The sequence below is a fragment of the Hylobates moloch genome, unplaced genomic scaffold (assembly GCF_009828535.3).
Source record: "Hylobates moloch isolate HMO894 unplaced genomic scaffold, HMol_V3 SCAFFOLD_20, whole genome shotgun sequence".
Taxonomy (NCBI): Eukaryota; Metazoa; Chordata; class Mammalia; order Primates; family Hylobatidae; genus Hylobates; species Hylobates moloch.
The window spans coordinates 24415958-24443924 of record NW_026652295.1 but is presented as its reverse complement, the minus strand read 5'-3'; the positions used below and the strand labels follow the sequence as shown (position 1 = coordinate 24443924).

The window sequence follows — 27967 nt, the reverse complement described above, 5'->3', positions numbered from 1 at the left end:
GGACACTGGGCAATTTAGTTGATCCCTTTGGGCTTTAATTTCTTCAAATGTGAAATAGAAATAATAGTTTCAGTAGCCATCTTACAAAAAACGGGTTGTTGTAAAAAAAAATTTTAATTTAATGCCTGTTAAATTCATGGTAGTTATTACACAGAGCATAATTTATTTGTATACATATGTCTCAAATAATCTGCATATATATCCTTGAGACTGGGACCACAGGAGCAGAAATGAGGGATTTCCCTCCCAGCAGGAAGTTGGATGCACTGGAAAATTAGATTGAGGCTACCGTTAACCACCATGCAGGCAAAAGTCAGGGCCAGAGCTGGCAGCAGGGTCAGTGGGAGGACAGGAAATAACAAACTCCGGGAGTTTCAGCCTTAGCTGGAGTGAAGACACTGCCACGAAGGGAACATTTGTTAACAGAGCTCACTTTTTAGTCCAGTGCTACCAATGCTGTAGGGATTTCATACCACATTCTGAGAAAGATAAGGGCTTGATCCACCTGGGGACATGTTATCAGTGATGAGCATCTGATTTTATTATTTTTATAAAAAATAATATATGTTCATAATTAAAAAGTTGGAATTCAGAAGAGTAGAAGGAAGAATCTCATCTACACTTGCATCACCCAAAACATTTTAGAATGTTTTGTTCTGGTGGTTGCTGTCCTCCCTCTCCCCATCTTCCTCCTCCTTCCTTTTCTCTTTCTCCTCTTCTTCCTCTTGGTGAGAAATAATCTGTGTACCACAAAATTTACCCTTTTAAACTGCACACATTAATCCTTTTTAAAAAAAATATTCACACGTTGTGCAACCACCACCACTATCTCATTCCAAAACATTTTCTGCCACTCCCAAAAAAACCCTGTAATGATTGTCAGTCCTCATTCCCCTTTTCTCCAAGCCCCTGGCAACCACCCATCTTCTTTCTGTCACTGTGGATTTTCCTATTCTGAACATTTCATGTATTGGAATAATACAGTATGTGGCCTTTTGTGTGTGGCTTCTTTCACTTAGCATCACGTTTGCAAGATTCATCCATGTCATAGCATATATTAGTACTTCATTTACTTCACTTTTATGGCTGAATAACATTCCTTGTGTGGATATACCACATTTTGGCTATGATGAATACTTTTCCTGTGAATATTTATCTAATTTTTATGTGGGCATGTGTTTTTTGTTCTCTTGGTTATAAACCTAGGAATGGAATTGCTGGGCTATATGGTAACTCTATGTTTAACTTTGAGGAACTGTAAAACTATTTTCAAAAGCACTGCATCATTTTACATTCTCATTAGCAATGTATGACCCTCTTTCTCCTCATCCTCACCAAGACTTGTTATTGTCTGTCTTTCTTGTTGACATCTTTTGAAGCACAAAAGTTTTAAATTTTGATGACATCTAATTTTTTTTTCTTTGAATCTTGTGCTTCTGGTATCTAAAAAAGTATATGGTTAGAATAACTAAGTCTTTTATTCTAATATACTTATTAGACTAACATACAAACACATAGATAATAGTCTAAGAAAGAGAGAGTCTAAGAAATATATACATTTCTCTCACTGTCACCCAGATTGGAGTGCAGTGGCATGATTACGGTTCACTCCAGCCTCTGCCTCCTGGCTTCAAGCAATCCTCCCATCTTGGCCTCCCAAATAGCTGGGACTACAGGCACACACACCATGTCTGGCTAATTTTTGTATCTTTTTGTAGAGAGAGGGTCAGACTATGTTGACCAGGCTGGTCTCAAACTCCTGGGCTCAAGAGATCTCCCCAACTCAGCCTCCTAAAATTCTGGGATTATAGATGTGAGCTACCATGTGTGGCCAGTCTAAGAAATATTATTTAAATTGCCTAATCCAAGGTCATGAAAATGTATTCCTATTGTTTTAAGAGTTTTATAGTTCTAGCTCTTATATTTAGGTTTTTGATCCATTTTGCGTTAATTTTTGTACATTGTGTGATGTAGGGGCCCAAATTCATTCTTTTGCATGTGGATGAATTGCAGCACCATTTTCTGACAGACTGTTCTTTCCCCTATTGAATTGTTTTGGCATCTTTGTTGAAAAAGCAATTGATCATAAATATAAGGGTTTATTTTTAGACTCTCTATTCCATTGATTTATATGTCTATCCTGCCAGTTCCACACTGTTTTCATTACTGTAGCTTTGTATTAAGTTTTTCAAATTGGGAATTGTGAGTCCTCCAATTTTATTTTCTTTTTAAAGATTGGTTAGTTATTCTAGGCCAGCTTGTCTTGAGTCTTTAGGGTCAGCTTGTCAATTCCCAGAGGGTGAGGGATGGGGGGGAAAAGCAGCTAGAATTGTGATTAAAATTGTGTTGACTTTGTGGATTAATTTAGGGAGTATTACCATCTTATCAATACTCAGTCTTGATCCATGAACATGGAATGTCTATTAATTTATTAAGTCTTCTTTAATTTCTTTCAACCATATTTTGTAGTTCTCAGAGTATAAGTTTTACACTACTTTGATTAAATTTATTCCTAAGTATTTTATTCTTTTTGATGCTATTATAAATGGAATTGTTTGTAAATTTTATTTAAAAATTAACAGCTAGAGTATAGAATATCGCTGATTTTCAAAATATCTTGTATCCTTTGAAGGTTTTAATAGCTTCATTTGTAGATACCTTAGGATGTCCTATATACAAGATTGTGTCATCTGTGAATAGGGACAGTTTTACTTTTTCCTTTACAAACTGGATGCCTTTTATGTCATTTTCCCATTCAGTTGCCTTGGCTAAAACCTCCAGGTAGAAATGGAGGTTTTAGCCAAGGAAACTGCTTGTCTGGTTCCTGCTTTTAGCGGGAAAACAGCTGTCAGGTTTTCTTAGATGCCTTTTTTTTTTTTTTTGGATGGACTCTGGCTCTGTTGCCCAGGCAGAAGTGCAGTGGCGCAATATCTGCTCACTGCAACCTCCACCTCCCAGGTTCAAGAGATTCTCCTGCGCAGCCTCCCAAGTAGCTGGGATTACAGGCATGTGCAACCACACCCAGCTAATTTTTGTATTTTTAGTAGAGACGGGGTTTCACCATGTTGGCCAGGCTGGTTTCGAACTCCTGACCTCAAGTGATCCACCCACCTTGGCCTCCCAAAGTGCTGGGATTACAGGCATGAGCCACTACGCCCGGCCTATTCTTAGTTTTCTGAGTGTGTTTTATGATAACAGGATGTTGGATTTTTGTCAAATGCCCTTTCTGTGTCAATTGAGATGATCATGTGGTTTCCCTCTTTGTTCTGTTAATGCAATGTGTTACATTGAATGATTTTCAATTGTTGAATCAGCCTCGCATCTTTCAAATATTGAACCAGTGTAGCATAAAGTCCACTTGGTCATGGTATATATAGCTCTTGTTATTAATGTCATTAAATTATATTTGCTGATATTTTATTAAGATATTTTACATCTATATTGATGAGGAATATTAGTCTGTAGTTTTCTTGTGATGTCTTTGATTTTGATATCAGGGTAATACTGACCATATAAAATGAGTTGGCAAAGGGCCCATATGCTTCTGTTTACTGAAAGAATTTGTGAAGGACTGGTGCTAATCCTACTTTAAACCTTTGGTCAAATTCACTAGTGAAACCATCTGGGCCTAGAGTTATCTTTGTGGGAAGCTTTTTGATTACTAGTTTAATCTCTTTACTTATTATAGGTCTGCTGATATTTTCTATTTCTTCTCAGGTCATTTTTGTTAATTTATATCTTCACAGGAATTTTCCTATCTCGGTTATCTAATTTATTGGAGTACAATTGTTGATAGTATTCTCTTATAAACCTTTTAATTTCTGTAACATCAGTAGTAATGTCTACTCTTTCATTCTTGATTTTGGTAATTTAGTAATCTCTTTTTTCTTGGTCAGTCTAGCTAAAGATTTGTCAATGTGTTGATCTTTTTGAAAAACTAACTTCTGTTTTTCTTGATTTTCCTCTCATTTTTTTATTTTTGATTTCATTTCTAGTCTAATTTTTATTTCCTTTTGCTTACTTTGAGTTTGCTCTTATTTTTCTAGTTAAGGTGGAAGATTAGTGTTTTTATTTGAGATATTTCTTCTTTTTTAAAATAGGTGTCCACAGGTATAAACTTTTATGCATGCACTGTTTTAGCTGTATTACATAAGTTTTGGCATATTGTGTTTTAGTTTTCATTTGTTTCAAAGTGTTCTCTAATTTTTTTTTATTTCTTAACCAATTTGTTATTTAGAAGTGTGTTGTTTGATTTACACATATTTGTGAATTTCACAACTTTCTTCTCTTACTAATATATAATTTCGTTTCAATGTGTTCAGAGAAGATATTTAATCTGGATCCTTTTAATTTATTGAAACTTGTTTTATGGCCCAAGACGAAGTGTTCTCTGTATGTCTATTAGGTACAGTAGGTTTATGGTGTTGTTCAAGTCTTCTATTCCCTGTTAATCTTCCCCCCTAGCTGTTCCATTCTCTAGTCTTCTTGTTAGGCTTAATTTTTCAAACAGTTATTTTGTGTAAACCATTTTTGCATCTTGTCAATATTATGATATTAGACATAATGTCAGATTCTATGCACATATAATTTTATGTTCACATTATACATTAATATATTTAGCCATTTTTCTGTTAGAATTTAAGATCTTCATAGTTTTATTTAAAATTAAAACTGGTATTTTTGTGTTTAAGAGCTTCTCTGTATTTGGAGTTGTTTCATAAGGTAGTTGAATTACTGGTAAAATACTATGGCAATGAAAGTATTCACCACCAACACTTCATATACTTCAGCCTAAAGGTGGGCTTCACATGGCCCAATAGCCTCAATATAAAAGTAATAGAAGAAATATAGGAGTATATTTTTGCAATCTAGAGATAGGATGGCACTTCTTCACTCTTCAGATAACACTTCAAAAGTACAGCTCATAGGGCAAATAAAAATTTTAAATATGGATGAATATGATTTTATTAACGTAAGATTTCTGCTTAATGAAGGAGACCATGGACAAAATTAAAAGACATAATGACAATTTGAGAGTTTTTTTGCAATGTTTATAATCAACAAGGGATTAACATCAAGCATAGAGTAGGAAGTAATGCAAATTGACAAGAAAAAGACAGAAAAATAAAAAGGGAAGAAAGAGTATGAACTAGCATTTTACAGAATAAACCCAATGGCTATTAAACATATGAAGATACTTACTAAACTTAGTAATCAGAAAACTGCAAGTGAAGCAAGCAGGTTTCACTTTACATCATTTAGAGTTGTAAAAAGCTAGAAGCTAAGATGATGCCAAACATTGTCAGAGACGTAGAAGTCCTCATCCATGTGATGGGAGTGTGGCTGTTGCAGCCATTCTGAAGAGTAATCTGGCAGTAACTAGCCAGATGAGTTGTTTGTTGTTTTTGTTTCTTTTTGTTTCGTTTTGTTGTTTTTAGGGCCAGGGACTTGCTACGTTGCCCAGATTGGACTTGAACTCTTGGGCTCAAGTGATCCTCCTATCTCAGCCTCTCTAGAACCTGGGAGTACAGGCATGTGCCACTGTGCCTGGCTCCTGATGAGGTTTATGAACATACCAGGATCCATAAATCCTGCTCTTGTTTATACCTCAAAGAAATTCTGCTGTGGCAGAATCTAGGAGTCTACCCTTGGGAGAGTGAATGTGTAAAATGTGGTGGACATGAACCATGGAATACTCAACCGCAGTTAGATGTGGGCTAGATGTACACATGGCAACATCATGGGTGTCAAAATCATAGTGTTGAGTGAAAAAGAGTAAGAAACAGACTGGAGACCTAATGCCATTTATATAAATTAAAAATGCACACACACACACACACACAATATAATACATATTTTGCACAAACATTCAGAATGGTACCTTGGAGGGGAGGAAAATGAGAATGGGAACTAGAGATAAAGGGAATAAAAAGAAAAGAGCTTTGCATGGATCAAATACATGTCGTGAACTGGAAAGTATGACTAACACAGCCCTTTCCACTTGATGTCCTAAACGAATGAATGAATGAATAAGTTCATCATATGTTCCTTCTTTAATATGTATAGCATTACCATCCATTCTTTGACACTGACAAATTTTTGCTCCCACTGACTGGTATATGAGCATGTCTTTTCTCCCCATACCTTACCAGCTCAGAACATTCTTAGTCTTTCAGACTGTTCTCATTTGAGGCAAAAATTGCATCTCATTGTTTTTACTTGCATTTTTCTATCAAACATGATGCTAATATTTCACTAAATATAGTTTGGCAAATTGTGTTTGCTAAATTGTTTTGGTGTTAGAACTTTTTCATTTTACATTTGTATCTATTCAGATTTTCCACTGGAATTATTTCCATTGCTGTTAAATTTAAAAGTCCTCTCATATTTGATATTCTATTTTATACATTTTCATGGCTTGGTCGTTTTGTGCCCTTAATCAACTAGAATACTTAGAGAACTAATTGCCACAGCACCATGTTAGATGCTCCACATATTTATGATGTCTTCTTTAGAATAAACAGTTAACGTAATTAGGATCCACTTTTTGGCTGACCTAATGTCAATAATCAGTGATTTCATTATTATAGTTTTATGATATGTTTTTGTTCCATTTCGCCTTCATTATTCTTCCTTAAAAAAGATTTTAGGGACTACCATTTGTTTTTTTCCGGATAAAATTATAACCCAAATGACCTAGATTTTATCAGCTTGTAAGGTCAAATTAATAATACTATATTCTCATGAATTTATTTATAATAGTTGGCAGATGTCACATTCTTCTTTGTTGCATCTATGCAATTTATCTTTGTGCAAGGGGCATAGAGATCTTTATGGTAATTGCTTCAGAACAATGATTAAGAGTTACAATTGCTTCTTGGCCTTTTGGCTAAGATCAAGTGAAGAATTACAGACTTATTTTTTTCTGCGTCTCTTGAAAAAGAAAAATTATGAAGAAGGGGTGGGTATCAGTGCAAGAGTTTCCTGAGGGTCTTCCGTAATACAATTGTATTTTTCTAACGAGTTTGCTAGTATATAGGTTTGTTTGTCCTACAATGAACTTTTAAAGTTCTATATATTCCTTTAACTATAAAATAATTCCCATAATAATACTATTATTAAATGCCTGTTCTGGTCCAAGCATGGTGCTAGACACTTTAGGATCAATTATTTCATCTAATCTCCATGGCAACTCTATGAAGTATGTATCATAATTTTATAGATCAGAAAACTGAGGCTCAGGATGCTGCTAATAAGCAGCAGAAATAGGATTCCCACCCAGATGTTCCCAAAGCCAGCATTTTTTCTAGTTCATGACTAATTTCCAGCAATCATATGACCTTGAAATAATAATATGTACCTTTATTATACCAATTGCATTTTCAGGAACATAGTTCAATAATAATGGCATTCTTTATGTATTCATGATTTTATTAAGAAAGCGATTTGTGTTTCACCATTAAATAAGCTGATAGTTATGACTAAGAAAAATATTTTTATTACATGTCTTAAGCAGTGTTTAAAAGGTATTAAAAATTAAGTGAACACTCATGTACCCAGCACCCAGCTTAAGACATAAAACATTAACAACAGAATATCTTTATATATCTTTCCTTGATTATATCACATATCCCCCCACCCATGCCCTGGGAGTAATCACTTTTTTGAATGTGGGGCTTCAGGATAGCTATTCTCTATTCCCTCAGCTTTACTGAGGTATAATTAATTAACAGAATTGTATACAAATACTCCTCAACTTACACATGGTGTTAAGTCCTGATAAACTCATCATAAGTTGAAAGTACTGTAAGTCAAAATGTAGTTAATACACCTAGCTTACCAAGCATCATAGCTTAGCCTAACCTACCGTATGCATGCTCAGAACACATACATTAGCCTGCAGTTGGGCACAATCACCTGGCAACATGGTCCACTGTAGAGTATCTGGTGTTTACCCTCGTGATTGCACATGGCTGACTGGGAGCTGCACCCGCTGCCGCTGCTCAGCATCTTACTGTGTATCACTAGCCCAGAAAAGATCAAAATTCAGAGTATGATTTCTACTGAATGTGTGTCATTTTTGCAGATCAGATGTCCCTCCCTGTGCATTCCCATAGCGCCTCGAAGTCATCTCTATCAATCATTTATTTAGTCGTAAGGAAGTCTTGTATGTATACGTGTATCCCTGACATGACTGAGACCTCATAAGTTCTGTAAGTGCCATATGAATAAAGAAATGAATTGGTGTTCATCTTAAGTTGTACTCACTGCAGATATTGCTTGATCTAAAGGACTGGCACCCTTTGTTTTGATTTTCCTTTGATTTTTGGAAGACCATGCATTTCTATTTCGGTGATGCTTTTAAAAAGCCATTTTTGTCATTAATCCAGATTTGTTCTCATTTGATTCTAGTTGTTGAAATGGATGAAAACAACGGACTTTTACTTTTAGAACTGAATCCTCCTAACCCTTGGGACTCACAGCCCAGATCTCCTGAAGAGTTGGCTTTTGGAGAAGTCCAGGTAAGGAAATATTAAAAAATTTTTAATATTATTAAAAACAAAAATGTGACCAAGATGTCCATTTAACATCTATATCTATAAACATCCTATATTACCTTGAATACTCTTTGAGATGGGTATTTAGGACATATGGTAAAAAGTCATATGATAAAACAAATTCTTTAAGGAACCCCCAGAACTTGGCAGGGATTACTGCCAAGGAAAAAAAAAATACAAAACTCCGGGAAAAATCCCTAAGGAAACCCATGCAAAACTATTTGAGATTACCCTTGATGCCAGATCGCTACTGGATAGAATGGCTAGTTGTATTTTCCAGCTTTAGAAGAGAATTTCCTTCAGAGGAAACACTTTAATAGTTTGGGAGAGGCACATAATCAAAAATTTATTTTTCCGTGTATTTAGGAAGTTTGTGTATATTTGGGCAGCTACTTTTTTAAGGAAACAAATGAGAACCTGCCCGGAATAGACATAATAAAAACTAATCTATGCTTTGACCTTTCCTCACCCACTTTGTTGGCTTTTCACATGACGTTCCTGCTATCTTATCTCTGCTTCTCAACACATTCCTTTTCTATGGAGGTGCCAGGCTGTGGCAAGAGAATGAGGGGAATGGATTTGGAATCCCCATGGTGCCAGTCTCTAAGTCATTGTTTGTATCCATTCTTAGAGGACCTTGGCATCCAGAAGGAGTAATTATTTAACAGGTAATTTAGAAGAGAAAGTCTTGCAAGCCTGTTTAGCCAGTTGTCAGTTGAGTCTGCATGGCTGTGCCAACCCACCAAACTCACGAGAATCATCCATTCATATTGCTATTCACAGCCACTCTGGCATTTAAATCCCCAAATGTTTGTGATAACATCTCTAACTGCCTTTCCTTGTAAAGTTTGCTTTAAAGGACTGGTCACAAAACATATTCTTCAGTGTGGACTGTAAATAACTGTTTAGGAACTAATTTAAATAAACTAAAACTAGGTAAACCAATTGGTTTGTCATCTAAAACTAACCATGAGAATTTATATTTGAATAAAGTCATGACCTGTGCTGGGAACTGTGTTCTATGAAACACAATCTTTTTGGATTGTATTTGAGTCCAAGATTTTGCCTGATCATGCTTAAAAGCAAAGTACTCCAATCTGTGTACTATGTCAGCCACCCAAACCAAACATTTCAGTTCATTGTTGCTGACCAGTAATGAACGATTCAGTAATAGGGATCTCACTCTCTTTTAACAGATAACATATCTCACTCATGCCTGCATGGACCTCAAGTTAGGAGACAAGAGAATGGTGTTTGACCCTTGGTTAATCGGTCCTGCTTTTGCCCGAGGATGGTGGTTGCTCCATGAGCCTCCATCTGATTGGCTGGAGAGGCTGTGCCAGGCAGACCTCATTTACATCAGTCATCTGCACTCAGACCACCTGAGGTAATGAAGTCCTGAGCACACAACTCCTAAGCTTGTGCTGCAGAAAAGGCATCAAATGTTCTCCTATTCTTTTGCAATCACTGCTCACTTTGAAGTAGGTTCAGTTGGGATGATGAAAAAAGGACTAATTAAGATAAATATTTACATTTGCATAGAAAGTTTATACTTTTAAAACTGTTTCTAGAAAGACAAATATGGCATGTTCTAACTTATAAGTGGGAGCTAAATAATGTGCACAAATAGGCGTAAAGAGTAGAATGACAGACACTGGAGGTTTAGAAAGGTGAGGGGGTAGGAAGTAGGTGAATGATGAGAAATTATTTAATGGATAAAATGTACATGATTAGGATTAATAATGCTCTGATTTCACCACCGTGCAATCTCTGGTTGGAAATTGCATTTGTACCCCATAAAATTATACAAATAGAAAAGCATTTCTACACTTTACACCATTGGGAGTGAGGAAGGAGCTATTGTAAGGAAGCAGGGGAGGATGAATAACCATCTCACTTCCCACCCTAAGGCAGCACACATTTTCTATAAAGGGCCACAGCGTAAATATTTCAGGCTTTGCAAGCTATACGGTGAGAGTTGCAACCACTCAACCCTGCTGTTGTAACCCAAAAGCAGCCATAGATGGTCCTGAATGAGACTGACTGTGTTCCAATCAAATTTTATTTATGGATAATGACATGAATATCATATAATTTTCATGTATTACAAAATATCATTGTCCTTTTGATTTTCTTTACAACCATTTAAAAAGGTAAAAACCATCCCCTCAGGTGTGGGCAAGCTTCAAAAGAAAAAAGAAGCCACCCTTAGCTTGCAAGGTTGTACATAAACAAGCAGCAGCAGGTTGGATTCGGCCCACACATGGTTTGCCAAGCCCTGATTTTATAGTATCCTAACACTAAACAGCCAACATAGTAATCCTGACTCAACCTCACTCAACGTTTCATTGGAACCAGAGTAATATGATACTAATGATAGCAATTGAAATTTTCCCTGACCCAGACAATTAAAAAGGAGGGAGAAAGGAGGACTTTAAGTTAAGAAACCACACGTATTTGCAAATGTACTGAGCTATTCGAAGAGGGAAGCTTATATTCGCAATTCCTTTTCTTAACTATAGGCTCATATTTCTTCACCATTATTTTGAAATTTGTATCACTTCTGCTGGATTGCCAGTATAAACACATAGCAATGCCCATAATGTGCTACTCAAGCAATTCAACTTTGTTTTTCTGTGACCCTACATGACAAAATGGTTAGGGATAACATGTTGGTTGCTGGTTGACTGGCCCCTTGATTTTTTATTCTAAAGCATTTGGGAACTCTAAAGTGTGGATATGCTCTGATTTATTTTTCAGGGAAGTGTTTTTTTTTTTGTTTTTGTTTTTTTTTTTGAATTAACTGATTTAGTAACAAATTGCCTGCAACACACTTCTTAACTGATCACAACCCCCTAGGATACTGTGGTACTACAACTAAAATTCTACTTTATACAATACCTTTGTCCCACACTACCTCCTGGAAGTATACTTGCATAATTTCATGATTATAAGAGCCCTGAGTTCATTTGTTGTACATTAACAGTAATGTGTGGTAGTAATTTTGTATAGCTTGTGTAGGGGCAATAGCACATAAATGATACGATTGCTTTATAGTGTCTAAGATGCAATTACCTAAAGTCTTAATGAGAGACATTCTATGGGAATACGCTAAATTTAGGAAGGGTAAGAACTTTTAGGGAGGGTAAGAACTCATTTAGTTGAGTTATTCTGTAACTACTGTCCTGAAAACCAATTTAGTTTCATTTCAGGGTCTTGTGTGGACAGTTGTCATGCATTAAAACAACAGTTTTCAACTATAGTATCACAACACATTGGTTGTGCAGCGTGTTGCACATACTTTATTATTGAAAAGGGGCCAAAGCCTGATTTTTACTCCGTTGGGTCTATTTCCTTGATAGACCCTTACTTTTTGACTCTTGCCTAATCAACTAATAAACATCAAGATTGCTTGCCCCCGACCCTTCTGTCTGACCTTTATTTACTGAATAAAGCCTCCCTGATTTACAAAAAACAAGGGAAAAGGCCAGTGTACTTTGGTGGATTGCCACTAAGAATTATTAGCAATTGAAAAATCCAAAGCAATAAACATCCATTCTAGAATAACTTATCGTAACTCCCAAAGTCCTTTAAAATGCAAGATTTCGTTGCTGAACCCAGAGATTGAAGGTACATTCAAAGAATCATTGATTTTTTGAATCTTTTGTTTTTTTGGGGAGAAAGCTTATTGCTTCCCTCACTTCCTTCCAGATTCTACTTATTTGGATAGCTTTTAACGCAGTGCTGGAACTTAAATATTAGTACAGCTAACTGCTGATATGCAGATTTTTAAAATACTTCTCCTATGATTATATATCTTATTTTGCCTGATCTTATACTCTGTGTACAAGTCTGATTCTTAAACCAGATAGTATGTTCATTAAAGTTAGAAACTTTCTTCTTATAGAAGAAGCACTAGGTTTAAAATCAGAAAACCCAAATTTGAATACCAATTTACTGTGTGTTGTATATTTCTGAATGTTTCCTTATCTACAAAAACAAAAAAATTCACAGCTTTTTTGTAAGAATTGAATAACATAGTATGTAAAACTGCTCCAGCACCAAGTTTGAAATATAATAGATGTGTTGTAATCATTTGTTTATTCAACTTTCTACCACACCCTACAGTGGTATAATAACTGTTATATAATGAATGCTCAATAAATAAAAGCTGACTTAATATGTCTAGATAGTCAAAAATACTTGGATGATTGATTGTGCACTGAGCTGGGATTACTACAAATGTTGGATGTAGTTCCTCAACACTAAATTTTACTGTCTTGCCTAGCTGGTAATATAGTCTGTTAAAGTGTGGCTTAGATATACAAAATATATTATTTATCCTTAAAAAGGGACAGAATCTCTGAAAGTTGAAAAACTGACCCCCAAAGTGGTCCTGAGACACGGGCTTTTGTCCTGTACTATGTCCCAGTCCTCTCTCTTACTGAGAGCTACTGCTTGAGGAATGCAAAGAAATGAGGATCTCCATGATCTTCATCTCTTTCCTCTATAGCATGACCTTTTCTCGTCTGTGCCTACTGTTAGAACTACCCCTCCTTCAAGCAGCATCACTGTGGAAAATGGAACTTGCCTACCTGGTTGATGTCCACAGCATGAGCACAATATGATATGTCCTAACAACAAAGATGAATCCCCTCAGAATCTCCCGTCGCTTTCACACTCAGCCTTGAACAGAAACTTTTCTCTGGACTCTGGTGAGAGTCCAGTTTTTCAATTCCTCACATTTCTGTCAATATGTTGGTATAAGGAACAAACTGTCTCTCATACTAGATGACACTATTTTTTTCTCTTTTCAACCTTTCCATCTGTCTTATCCTAGTTACCCCACACTGAAAAAGCTTGCTGGGAGAAGACCAGATATTCCCATTTATGTTGGAAACACAGAAAGGCCTGTATTTTGGAATCTGAACCAGAGCGGTGTCCAGTTGACTAATATCAATGTCGTGCCATTTGGAATATGGCAGCAGGTCAGAAATCTGTTTTCTTTCCATGCTTTCCAGTTATGCTTTCTGGGACGAATGTTGGTGAGATAGTCACCATCAGATTAAGGAAAAAAATGGGTCAATATGGTATGTCCCTGATACTGCATAAACACAACCTCTATTTGAGCTTCAAATATTAGGCAGACTGTCCTGGGCAAAGATGATTTTCTTTCCATTAACCCATACTATTATAGTATAACTCTACAGAACAGGTAATAAATTTAGTTCTGAATAAGGAAATTTCTTGAAATGTGAGGTTCAATTGACCAGTCTCTCCAGAACAGGTGATTACCTTCTCAAATATTGAATTAAAAACCAAACTGAAATTCACAGTTGTTGGTTTTATTGTTAAAATCCAGGTGGACAAAAATCTTCGATTCATGATCTTGATGGATGGTGTTCATCCTGAGATGGACACTTGCATTATTGTGGAGTACAAAGGTACGTTTTTATTCCCATTGACAATGAAAAATGGAAAACATTCTTAATAGGAAGGATAGTAATATCTATATGGAATTTCATCACATGTTCATCTTCTAGCTCCATTTTGAACGAATATAGCATGTTATATCCTTGTCCTAGAAATATGGAGCTATCTTTCAAATAATTTTTCCAGAAAACAAATAACAAATAATGTCATCTAGATAGTGACAGGAGCAAAGCGTTCTTTCATAAGGCAATAGATATTTTACATTCCACCTATAGTGATTTCTTCAAAACTACCTTTATTAAATAAATGTCCTTTATTACTTTCACCTAGAAATATTATGTAATATAATATGCACTGCTTTTCATATGAAAAGATGGCCTTACTGCCCCAACAATCATTTGAATATGAGCTTTGCATGTAACTTGCAAAAGGTACAGGGAAGTATGTTAATCTACTCTTTTCTGATCCTTTGGGCTCAACACCTGGAAAAAGGTGACTGAAGAAAGCAGTCTATGAGCTAGAGTGGAATTAAGGTAAATGTCTTCATGAGACACCTAGAATCCACCAACTCAAATGGGATGAATTTAGTCACTTGAAAATTCAGAATATATTATTGAAAGCTTTAAGTTTTAAAATCTTACTGTTTGTTTTTCCTTTGATATAATCAATTCTTCTATAATCAAATAAGTTCAATTATACAGACTGTACACAAAAGACTTTGTCTTGGAATTCAAACCATGGGTGTTCAGGATTTCACCTTGAATACCTATACCTCTTTGTTTCTCCACAGGTCATAAAATACTCAATACAGTGGACTGCACCAGACCCAATGGGGGAAGGCTGCCTATGAAGGTTGCTCTAATGATGAGTGATTTTGCTGGAGGAGCATCAGGCTTTCCAATGACTTTCAGTGGTGGAAAATTTACGGGTAATATTTTGTATGAAAGTGATACCAAGTATGAGGCATGGCACATTGCTAAATGCTATAAGAGTAAATACAAATGTAATTGAGACATGATCCCTCCCCACAAGAAGCATGCAATCTTATTGGGAAACCAGACTTGTAAGTTGCAGATTACAAACTAAGGTTTCTAGCTCAAAACGTGATGGAGCATGAAGGAAACACTGAGATCTGAGAGCACCTCAGGAGGAGCCAAGAAAAAGAATCATTTGGATTCACCATGTAGACCATAGAGCAGAACAGGAAAGGCCTGAAATGGGTCATCCAGGCTTAGGTGCTCTTGGAATATGGTTCCTAATGGGGTATGTGCAACCTTAACGTAGACACATCCCCTTGGCCCTGTGGATGCTCATATCAGGGAGCAGTGTGCCCAGAGAAGGGTCCTCTAGTTGGGGACCTCTAGTGTACCCAGAGGAGGGTCCTCTGGTTGGGGGTCTTAGGCAGGAGCCCTTCTGCTCTGGGTCCAAGAGTGGGGTTGGGGTTGACATGAGGGAAGTGTGTATCCTCAACACTAGTTTTCTAAGTGCTCAATACATGTCCACTTAATAAATTAATATATCTGATGAGTGATCCCTAACAGTGTGGCAGAAAATGCCCTGCTTTGCAATACGAAGATAACCTTTGTCCCGTTCTTTGCTTTCTTCTCTAAGTCTATATTCATTGCCTCCCAGAGTGTGTAACCACATGAGAAATAGAGGGAAGGTTCTGTCCTTAAGAAGTTAAAAGTGTGACTGGGAAGGTAAAACATACTTATTAAAGGTTAACTAGTATCATCCCATTCTGTGTGATGGTGAGTTTGTGTGTGTGTGCACATGTGCGTGAGTACACACATATACATTTAAGAAGGTCTTGAATATACCAAAATGTTATGTCTAGATGATGGGTAGCTTGTATATTTTTTCCGTATCCTTGTCTGTGTTTGTCAAATTTCATAGAAACAATAACAGTAACAGTTCCCTGACCTTGTACCCTATATGCTCTGCGTCCTGTCTCATTCTGCAAGTTCCTTCACTGCCTGTCACTCTGATGCTTGCTATGTATCAGCCCATCCTGCTTTCCATTTCTTAGACCCAAAGTGTCAAGTGCACACCTGCCCTGGGTCTTTGCGTTTGCTGTTTCCATTGCCTGGAGTGCAGCTGGCCCTGATTTGCATGTGACCAGCAACTTTTCATCTGTGTCTCAACTCAAATGTCATCTCTTCACTGACCATCCTGTCTAATGATTCCCTCCATCTCATCCCACTCACCCCAGCCACTCTCTGTTCCATTGCCCTGTTTTATTTTCTTCATGGTGCATCACTCTTTGCAATGACTTTATTTACTTGTTCATTATTTGCTTCTCTCACTAGAATGAACACTCCATGAGAGCAGGGACCTGCTTTGCCTTGTTCACCACTTTATTCCCAGTGGCTAGAACCACGTCTGACACAGAGTAGGTGCACAATAAATATTGGTTATGTGAATGAATAAGCAAATGAACAGCGCTGTGAGAGGGGCATCATGACTCCATTTACAGGGAAGATACAGACATGAAGAAGTTAGGTAGTTTGCCCAAGGCTGCCCAACCAGTAAGTGGTGGGTCAGGATTTTCATCCTAACTGACTCCAACATCATGCTCTTAATCACTGTGTATTGTCAGATTATGTTGAACACACCTGTTATAACCTACAAATATAATGAAGCCATTTCCATGTTAGTAAAGAGTTAACAATTTCAAGAATTACAATGCCCTTAAAATGTGCATGCACACCAACTACGATTATGCATCCTACCCTGTGTATTCAGCTAGGGTCCGAATGAATTGCCGTATACAAGGGGAAAGCTCAGTGCCTTTGGCTGGCTTGGTAACCTTTTCCTAGTAACCAATTGAAATTTCCAAGATAAAAACTCCGGGGAAATCCTGCACTAATGACATGGAGCCTTGTTCTATTTCTGCCTTAGTTACCTATCAATTTTATCTCCTGAAAGAGTTCCAATCTGCTAGAACATGTGTTTTTCTGTGATTTTCCAGCAGAGGAGACTCTAATCGAAATCCTGTCATTTCAGAGGAATGGAAAGCCCAATTCATTAAAACAGAAAGGAAGAAGCTCCTGAACTACAAGGCTCGACTGGTGAAGAACCTGCAACCCCGAATTTATTGTCCCTTTGCTGGGTATTTTGTGGAATCTCACCCATCAGACAAGTACGGCTAGATACTTTGTACATTTTTACGTACAACTTAACGTGTGGTGGAATGAGCGACTTTGCTGTGAAAGCAATGTGACATGAGAAGGAAAGTGATTAGTAGGTGTCTGGAACTTTTTAACAAGCTGTTGGAGAACACAGAGCATGAATAAAAGTTACACTTGGCAGTCAGGAACTCTTTCAGGAGATAAAATAACAGATAGATATTCTCCGAAAGGATCCCAGGAAAGAGGATGGCAACTGCCATTTATTATGTGCCAGGGAAGTGAACTGGGGACTTTTAACTAAGCCATCTAAGTTAATCTCCCAATAGCACTATGCATAGGAAGGGGGTATTCTTTCTTTTTTGTGGACAGGGAATCTGAAACTCAGAAAGGCCAAGGGACGTGCCCAAAGTCACCCTGTTGGAAACATGAGTTGAGAATGGAACCCTGGTATGCTTAGTTCCAAAGCTCTTTTCTCTATACCATACTGCATTCCAGAATAGAATTATGTCATTATCAGATTGAAGCTGTCTTCTCATGTTTTTAGGTATCTAATGTGATTTTTCTTGCAGCAATATAACTTCTGCAAATGCTATGAATCATCACCAATATATGGAATTGTTGAAGGAAATAAAAGACCATGAATTTGATCTTGTCCCCTTTGCCAATGCTTGTTTAAGTCAAGAAAACCTACATGATTAATTTCAAGATTTTCTTGAAACAAAAGAATTGCTTGCCAGATATGCAGGAATCAAAGATAAAATCTGGCAGTGTGGTTTGTTTTTAAATCTGATATCACAATGCCTATGGAAAAACTCATTTTGAATCTCATCCTAAGTCTGACTCCAGTGTCATGCTCTTAATCACTGTGTACTGTCAGATTATGTTGAACACACCTTGTGTTTGAACACAATGAAAGGAAAAGCTTAATTGTGACTTAGTTATACGAGAAGAAATATTTTATTAGGTTCCTAGAACTGTTGTAACAAAAGAAACTGGGTCATGTAACAAAAATTTCTTACAACAGCCCTAGGAACCTATTACAATTTTTGTTAACAAACATTTGTTAAGTTCTAGGGGCCAGAAGTTTGAAATAAGGTGTGGGCTGAGCCATGGTCCATTTAAAGCCGCTGGGGAAGGATTGATTCCCGGCCCTCTCCCCAGCCTCTGGTTGCCTCAGACACTCCTTGGCTTGTAGATGACCATCTTTACTCTGTCTCTTCACATGGCATTTTCCCTGTGTGCCTATCTGTGTCCAAATTTTCCTTTTTTTATAAAGACATCAGTCAGATTGTTTTAGAGCCCACCTACATGACCTCATTTTCACTTGATTACCTCTATAAGGACCCTATCTCCAAATAAGATCACATTCTGAGGTACTAGGACTTAGGACTTTAACATTTCATTTTTGAGGGGAAAACAACCCATCACATGTATTTATGTTAAAATGGAAACTTTTCATGGCACCACTTAATAATAATTTTATACATTTTTAAAAAACCAATATGCAGATTTTATTTTTGACAGCATTAAAAATTCACTGCAAAGTTGAGTAAAATTTGAAGAATGCTTCATTAGTATTGATAATTTATAGTTGAGTTTTGATTTATGTAATACCCCTTTGAATTCAGTGTTAATATTAACGAGTTGACACAAAAGTTAGTGAATTTACTAAACTTGGACAGGCATAGTTTTGGAATTGTTATGTTTTTGCTTCAAAGCCAAATCAGTTCTTCTAAAAAAAAATATGAACCAGTTGTGTCAATGTAGATTTGAATGTTACGTGAAAGTACATTTTTAGTACTTGCTTCTTTTTATTGGGAAACTTTTTGGGTATGTGTGGAACAACTTGAGCATGAGAAGCTACTTTTTGAACTATACATTTTATAAAATCTATAGATCAAGTCTTTCTGATGAAAATGTAGGATCTAAATTGAGATGTACTCTGTTTAAAATATACATTGGATTCCAAAGACTTGATATGCAGAAAAGAATGCACAATATCTCAATTTTTAAAAATTGATTTCATATTAACATATTTGGATTAAGTAAAATCTATTAATTTTACCTGTTTGTACTTTTTAAATGTTGCTACTAGAAAATTTAAAATTACACATGCTTGCATTGTGTTTCTATTGAACAGAGTTTAATAATTTTTGGCATCATAGACCTTTTAATGTAGTAAAATCTCAGCTGTATAGAACTTCTGGGAACTTGGGCATTCTAAATAGTGAAATCATGCTAGGTAGCAAAGTTTTCTGGATAGGTATAGTTTGTCTCTCTAGATGTGAAAATTTTATGATTTAGGTATAATTGTCTGCTCAGAAAGAGTATTAGAACATAATTGATCTTTTCTTGATATCATGGATTCATCATTTCAAAGTTTTAGAATGTAATATAACAGCTTGATGTTCCTACAGTTCACTGGAGGATGTTATAATAGGATACGTTCTAGTCCATTGAGCTGTTTGCCCCTGCACTAAATGGCCCCAGGCAGTAAAGCATTATATCTGTTTGTTTCAGTTTTGCTAAGAGGCTGTTAGTGATCAATCTTCACTGCTGTAACAAATCTTTACCAGCAGTCTCAATCCTTCTCTTTGATTTGCTGCTTCTAGCCACCTAAGTAATTAAGTCAAAAATTAACTTACTTTCACTTTTTGTACATATGCTTATGAGAGAGGCCCTGAGCAACTCTCCTGGTGAAGGACTGCTAGAAGCCTCACTCATAGATTACACTCCAAGGAAAAAGAATCATTTTCTCAAATCAAAGCAATTTCGGTTCAAATAATGCGAAGAGAATCCTTGTTGCAGTTTTTTCTCTCACTAACCTCTCACCACTTTGCCCCACAAGCGTATGCAGTTTCCAGAACATGCACAGCAGAACAGGGAAATTGAAGCCCTGGCTTTTCAACCAGAAGATGAAGGGGACACCTGGGAGGCAGAAAATAATGGAGAGATTTCAGATAGGAGGCGGCTTAGGAAAGGGAGCCCATAAAATTATGGATAAACTCCTGGGTTAACTCCAAAGCTGTACTGTGCATGTGGATCTGACCCTAAACAGGATATCAAACAGAGTACATATGCTAAAAACTACAAAACAGATGAAAGAAATCAAAGACTAATTAGATAAATGGAAAAGCATACCATATTCATGAATTGGATGTTCAATATAGTTCATATTTTAATTATCCCCAAATTTATAGATTCAGTACAATGCCCATCAAAATCCCAGCGGATATTTTGTGGATCTAGATAATGTCTAAAATTTATAGGAAAGGCAAAGGAATTAGACTAATCAAAATAATTCTGTAATAGAATAAAATTAGAGGAACATATTCTCTAATTTTAAGATTAGCTATAAAGCTGCAGTAATCAAGAGAGTGTGATACTGGTGAAGGAATAGACAGACATCAATGGAACAGAATAGAGAGTCCAGAAATAGATCCACACAAATATGGCCAATTGATTTTTGGCAAAGATGCAATTTGGGGAACTGTGAATGAAAAAAGGCTTTTTTTTTTTTTTGGGGGGAAGGAGTCGCACTGTGTCGCCCACCCTGGAGTGTGGTGGCGTGATCTCGGCTCACTGCAGCCTCTGCCTCCACCTCCTGGGTTCAAGCGATTCTCCTGCCTCAGCCTCCTGAGTAGCTGGGACTACAGGCACACACCACCATGCCCAGCTAATTTTTTGCATTTTTAGTAGAGATGGGGTTTCACCATGCTAGTCAGGATGGTCTCAATCTCCTGACCTCACATTCCGCCTGCCTTGGCCTCCCAAAGTGCTGGGATTACAGGCGTGAGCTGCAAGCCACTGCACCCGGCCCGAAAAAAGGCAATTTAATGGAGAAAGGGTAGTCTTTTCAACAAATGTTACTGGGGCAATTGCACACCCATACACACACAAAAAAACTACCTCGATCTGAACCTTATGTCATATGCAAAAAGTAAGTAAAAATGGATTATAGGTATGTTAATATAAAACTATAAAATTTTTAAAAGAAAATATAGGGGAAATATTCCTGACCAGGGGTTAGGCAAAGGCTTCTTAGATGTTGCCCTAATTAAATTAAAACTTTTATTCACACAAAAAATCTATACGCAAATATTAATAGTAGCTCTATTCATAATCACCAAATCAACCCAGATAGCCTTCAACAGGTGAATGGATAAACAAGCTCTGGTATAGCCATACAACAGACTACTACTCAACAATAAGAACTGCTGCACACAACAGTGTGGATGAATCTCAAAGGCACTGTGTTGAGTGACAGAAGCCAGTCTCAAAAGGTTATATACTAAAAGAGTCTATGTATATTACATTCTGGAAAAGGCAAAATTATAGGGATAGAGAGTAGATCTGCGATTGTGAGGAGGTAGGGGTTAAAGAACGATTTTACTAAAAAGGTGCAATGCAAGGAAGTTTTGGGGGTGATGAACTGTCCTGTATCCCGACTGTGGTGGCAGTTACATGAATCTATATTTGTGTTAAAATCTATAGATCTGTACTCCCTCAAAAAGTTAAAAAAAAAAAATCTCAGTAAATTTGAAAAATTAAAGATCAAAAAAGGCAAACATGGTGATTCTTAAAGAGCACCTTAAGCCTTGGTAGTTAAGGCAAGCATATTGGGTTTTTTGTTTGTTTGTTTGTGGGGTTTTTGTTTTTGTTTTTTTGTTTTTGTTTTGGTAGAAACAGTCTAGCTCTGTCACCCAGGCTGGAGCGCAATGGTGCAATCTCAGCTCACTGCCACCTCCGCCTCCCAGGTTCAAGGGATTCTCCTGCCTCAGCCGCCTGAATACCTGGGACTACAGGCATGCACCACCATGTACCACCATGCCCAGCTATTTTTTTTTATTTTTATTTTTAGTAGAGATAGGGTTTCACCACGTTGGCCAGACTGGTCTCCAACTCCTGACCTCAAATGATCCTCCCACCTTGACCTCCCAAAGTGTTGGGATTACAGGTGTGAGCCACTGCGCCCAGCAAGCATATTTAAGTCATATTTGTGATACAATCAAGTTATATTACATGCACATTTTATGGACTTCATAATCCCTTGCAAAAGCAATACATATAATAAATCTACCCATATTGTGTTATATGGAGTACAATTTTCAAATGCTGAAGGAAAGTTTATAGACATTTAAACTTTGCTAAGATTTCCTTGATTGTATATAGAATTTATTTGATCCTGAGCTTATGCAGTGACTCATCCCCTAGCTATAACGTTTTCATGAGCAATCATCTGCTTCACAAAAAATTTATTTTATCATACAGTTACTGATATTTTGTGAACAAAGGGCAGGGACTGTTTGTGCAGGCAGGAAATGCATGTGTCATTTTACCAAGAAAGTACACTTACCTGTATTTGTCTGAATTTATTGGATAATAAGTCAGTCCTCGAGGCGAGTTTTCGTGACAGTAATCGTGTTAGGACTGCCCATGTCTTCTCATCAACTGGAAGCAGCAGTATAGTAGAAGGAGCAGTGTACATGGGATTGTGGTTTTGGTTCTACCACCATCTATCTGACTTCTCTGCACTTCATTTGTCTCATTGTTAAAAATTTGTCATTTTGACATGCTATGTTCTCTTGCAATGTAGCTACATGTGTATAATTGCTTAATGTGGTCTCTTGCTGATGTGTTCCTTTTTAAACTCCTTGTTGACATTATTTAGCTCCCTTATATCTTCCAAATTTTTTCAGAAAAGATTGGTCTAAGGTTAAAACATGATTTCTTTGGATCATTCTTCTTCGTTACTCGTAAATTCATTTGTCATTCACTGAGCGGCACTGTGCTAAGTACTGGAGAACTAGAGATAAAATGATTGTCTGTTCTCAGAGTGATAGTCTGTTAGAAGGGAAGAACGATTGTAATACAGAATGATCAATGTAGGCAAGGGATACAGATAGGGGAGAAGAGATGAACACTGGATAAGTCTATGAATGCTGCATTTTAAAGAAGGAGTAGGAACTGACCAGCAAAGATAAAAAGATGCTGCGATGAGAAATTGCAGTTTATCCATAATTTTATGAGCTCCCTTTCCTAAGCCGCCTCCTATCTGACAGGTTATATGAGCACTTTAGGACATGCTACGTGATTTGGATTTTCTCCTGGAAGGATAGGGAGCCTGATAGTCAGGTGAGGAACAGGGATGTAATCAGATGTGCACTGGAGGGATTAGTTTGTATGCCTGTGTGATGGCAAAGGGAAAGGAAGACCAGTTTGGAAACTATTGCAATCACCCAGGAAGGAATAGTGAATGGCAGTGGGGAGTGAGAATGCAGATTCAAGAAATATTAAGTAGGTTGAGTTGCAAAGATGTGGAGAAGAATTGGAGGTGGTGGGTACTTGACCACTTAATGTGATGCTGTCATTTAAAGCAATTAAAAGCTACACTGTTGCATGTAAGTAGTTGGCAAATACTTTCACTTCCCATAATACCCCATCTAGATGCTGATTTTATTTTTATTTTATAGAGAGACAAAGACACATCAAGAAGTTACAGAATTTTGTGACCACCACACATTATGTTTTAGGAAGAGTAATGAATAGTAACATGGTTGGAGAGGGGGAAGTTGGAGGCAGGGAAACCTGTTAGTGGACCACGTAGAGACTAAAGGCTGGAAGAAGATGAGTCAAGGTGGTGCCTGTAAGAGTGGGAGGATATTAATGTGTGTAAAAAGGGAAAAGCTACTGATGTCTTTGGTGCAGTGACAGCGTTCTCACTTGTGTCTACAAAATTGATTCCAAGATCATAAATGTGTCACCTTTGTGCTATAGAAATACAAATGATTATGTACTTTTTGCTTATCTCACTAAAAATATCTATCAAGTCTGTGTAACCGATTTGTAGCTCAAGAAAGTAAAATTCCCTTTAACAGAAATGTCTGTCTATAAAACCCATGTTAGATGAATCACAGTGACAAATCTCTGGGATCTTTCTCTTTCTGCTCCAACACAACCACGATCACCTTCTTGTATGACATTGAAATTGAAGAGTTAAGGCTTTTCAAGAAAGATTGTGGTACGGAATTAGATTTAGGAGACGCGACGCTTTTATCAATGCCACAGTTAGAAATTAGATCTCAGCCAGACGCAGTGGCTCACGCCTGTAATCCCAGCACTTTGGGAGGCAGAGGCGGGCGGATCACCTGAGGTCAGGAGTTTAAGACCAGCCTGGCCAACATGGTGAAACTCCGTCTCTACTAAAAATACAAAAATTAGCCGGGCATGGTGGTGGGCACCTGTAATCCTAGCTACTTGGGAGGCTGAGGTAGGGAGAACTGATTGAACCCGGGAGGCGGAGGTTGCAGTGAGCCAAGTCGTGCCATTGCACTCCAGCCTGGGAGACAGAGCAAGACTCCGTCTCAAAAAAAAAAAAGAAAAAGAAATTAGATCTTAGAGCCCAGGAGTAGTCGAGACCAGCCTCAGCAACAAAGTGAGACCCCATCTCTACAAAACGTCAAAAAATTAGTCTGGCATAGTGGTGCATGCCTGTAGCCCCAGCTACTTGGGAGGCTGAGGCAGGAGAATTGCTTGAGCCCAGGAGGTCGAACATTCAGCGAGCCATGTTCATGCCACTGTATTCCACCTGGATGAAAGAGTGAGACCCCATTTCAAAAAGAAAGAAAAAAAGAAATTGGATCTCAAGATGGGTTGCAACTGAGGATGTGTATGTGTAACAAGTAGATTTTTATTTTTTTTTTGAGACAGAGTTTTGCTCTTGTCGCCCAGGCTAGAGTGCAATGGCACGATCTCGGCTCACTGCAACCTCCGCCTCCTGGGTTCAAGCGATTCTCCTGCCTCAGCCTCCCGAGTAGCTGGGATTACAGGCACCCACCACCACGCCCGGCTAATTTTTGTATTTTTAGTAGAGACAGGAGATGGGGTTTTACCACATTGGCCAAGCTGGTCTCAAACGCCTGACCTCAGGTGATCCACCCGCCTCGGCCTCCCAAAGTGCTGGGATTACAGGCGTGAGCCACCGGGCGTGGCCAACAAGTAGATTTTTAATGGTTTTGAATGTAAAAGCTTTTCAGATTTTACTCCCAAAGTTTTGTGGCGTCCTGTGAGGGCTGAGCCTTCACTGGCTGCACAGCCTGTGCAGCTGGGTGGAGAGCTCGGGCTGGGCTGACTGCTAATGGTATGGCCTCAAGCAAGTCGTGTGTCTTCTCTAAGGCTTAGGTTCTTTGTCTATAAAATAAGCATCATAATAGTACCTCATGAGGCATTGTGAAGGTAATCAATTAGTCCATAATGCCTGCCAGATAATAGTTAATCCATATATTAACATTAAATACAGGAGTATACAATTCCCACCTATTTTCAGTAGTCAGTCTTGCTACATCTAACTTCAATTCCAATCACCATGCGATTATACTTAAAAATAAAAGTACACCCTTCTTTGACAAACACTTCTTCTCTAATTAGGGACATTAGCCCAAATACAGTCTTTATTTTTCCATGGAATAAGTGGAGGAGCATTGAAAAGTGAAAATGTGGAGAAAATAAAACGAAACAAAAATCTGTCATTGTACTCATCAGACCATGCACCTGAGAATAAACTTTCTTACATGGGAACGCTTTTATTTCTCAGGTACATCAAGGAAACAAACACCAAAAATGACCCAAATGAACTCAACAATCTTATCAAGAAAAACTCTGATGTGATAACATGGACCCCTCGACCTGGAGCCACCCTTGATCTGGGAAGAATGCTGAAGGATCCAACAGACAGGTTTGGCTTAAATATTTTTAGAGGATAAAAATGTTTTATAATTTTTTTTTCAATACTATGAGAAAAGAAATGGCTCACCTCTGGCCTCTTGACAGGTTCCTATTTTGTTTGTTATACAGTAAAATCCACACATCACTTTTTATTTTATTTTTTTTTGAGACGGAGTCTCACTCTGTCGCCTAGGGTGGAGTGCAGTGGAGCGATCTCGGCTTACTGCAACCTCCACCTCCCATGTTCAAGCGATTCTCCTGCCTCAGCCTCCTGACTAACTGGGATTACAGGCACATGCCACCATGCCCGGCTAATTTTTGTATTTTTAGTAGAGACAGAGTTTCACCATGTTGGTTAGGCTGGTCTTGAACTCCTGACCTTCGTGATCTGCCCACCTCCACTTCCCAAAGTGCTGGGATTACAGGTGTGAGCCACCGCGCCCGGCCTACATCACTTTTTAAAAATGGAAGTCTTACCATTTAAATAAAATGAACTATCCAATAAGTATCTCACGAATCTAGGGGAAAAGAAGACTGAATTTTTTCCTAATCTTTTCATCCTATATAACAATGACTCAAATGTTTTCATCATCTCAGAACCTTACTAGAGAGTGAGTAAACAGTGAAGAATCTTTTATCTTACTAAGGTCCATTGATACAGCTCAAAAATAAATTATTTTATGAAAGTAAAAAGCAATAAGAAAATTAGTTTTCATGTCAGTGCAAATATTACCCAATTTCCCATTCCGCAGATAGTACATTTGAACAAGTAACAATAACACACTGGAAATGCAATCCAAGAAAAGTTAACATGGTGTCACAAAGCTATATTTTTTTGAATACTACTCTTAAGCCAAATGAAACCATCATAGGCTATTTGGAAATGGACTAACATTTTGGAGAGTGGTACATGCAATTACCAAAAGCTCACCGTCTCCCAGCCTTACCTCTGCAAAGTCAGTATGAATGGTAAATCAGCTCATTCCGTCTTTTGCTAACTTCCCATATTAAACGAGTTATCAAATCTGGTCAATTCTCCTTCATAAAGAACTCACAAATCCATCACTCATCTCCAGCCTCTTCTGCCCTGGCCTTAATTCTGCCTCTCAAAATTTCTCACCTAGACTCCTGCAGTGCCCCCCAACTTGTATCTGTGCCTCCCCCACAAGTTCCCTTGATCCGTCTTCCATGCCATTGTCTTCAATCTGCTGGTCACAATCCATTGGCGAGTCCCAAAATGAATGCCGTTGCTCACAGCCAATGTTTTAAAAATGAAATAGAATAGAATAAAATGGAATAGAATAGAAAATACCTGAGTACATTGCATGTAACAAGGGTATTATTTCATGAAACTTTTGTTTCATAGGTACCCTTGGTAGGGGGACTCCAGGGTCCTAATGTAAAATGTAGTCTTTACTGGGATGATAGGCAAAATGTTTGAAAGCCCCTGCTCTTCATTGCTGACAAAGTAACCTTTCTAAAATGCAAACATTCCTGTTTAAAATTCTGTAGGATATCCTTAGTGCCTCCAGGATAAAAGTGTTTTTAATTTTATTTTCCAGGTCTAAAGGTTTTTAATTATTCCAGTTCTTAGCAAGGTATTCAAGAGTCTTCATCATTTTACATTTGCCTAGCTCTCCAAAAATCTCCTCTTTCGATTGCCCCAGCAGTAGTTTTCAAGATTTAACGAACATCAGAATAATTGAAGAGACTCACATAAATCCAGATCCCTGGACTCCCTTCCCCGACAGATCCTGATTCAGTAGATCTGAGGTAGAGCCCAGGAATCTGCATTTGTATTCTTGTGCCTCACCAAAGCATTCTGGGTGGCTAGAAAGTCAACACTGTTGGGTCTTAGAGCTAAGACAAAGTATAGAGGACACACAGAGACCAAGTGCTCTAACTGCCTTGCAAGGGGAAGAGGAAAAAATTGTGACTAAGGAAAGCTTAATCTGGATCTTTGGCATTTAGAGATGAGGAGGATGTCACAAGTAGGGAGGAGAAAGAGATTCTAGTCAGAAGCAATGGCATGTGCTGGAGAAGGCAAGTGTATAATGGGTTTGGTGAATGCGGATACCTTGAATGAGGGCATAAATATATATAATTCATTCAGAAATGATT

The 27967-nt window shown here is 37.6% G+C and overlaps 1 protein-coding gene across 6 annotated transcripts in view; it reads left to right on the top strand.

Annotated features, from left to right (window-relative positions):
• The window catches only part of LOC116460244 (cytidine monophosphate-N-acetylneuraminic acid hydroxylase), a 58965-nt gene that overhangs the window by 16505 nt on the left and 14493 nt on the right, over nt 1-27967 (top strand). For all 6 annotated transcript variants that reach the window (XM_032141197.1, XM_032141193.2, XM_058432441.1 and 3 more), the window contains exons 4-10: nt 8413-8522; nt 9755-9945; nt 13399-13546; nt 13921-14002; nt 14782-14919; nt 16998-17133; nt 25716-25856. In XM_032141197.1, coding sequence (XP_031997088.1) covers nt 8413-8522; nt 9755-9945; nt 13399-13546; nt 13921-14002; nt 14782-14919; nt 16998-17133; nt 25716-25856 — 946 coding nt within the window. The remainder of the gene's footprint in view (nt 1-8412; nt 8523-9754; nt 9946-13398; nt 13547-13920; nt 14003-14781; nt 14920-16997; nt 17134-25715; nt 25857-27967) is intronic.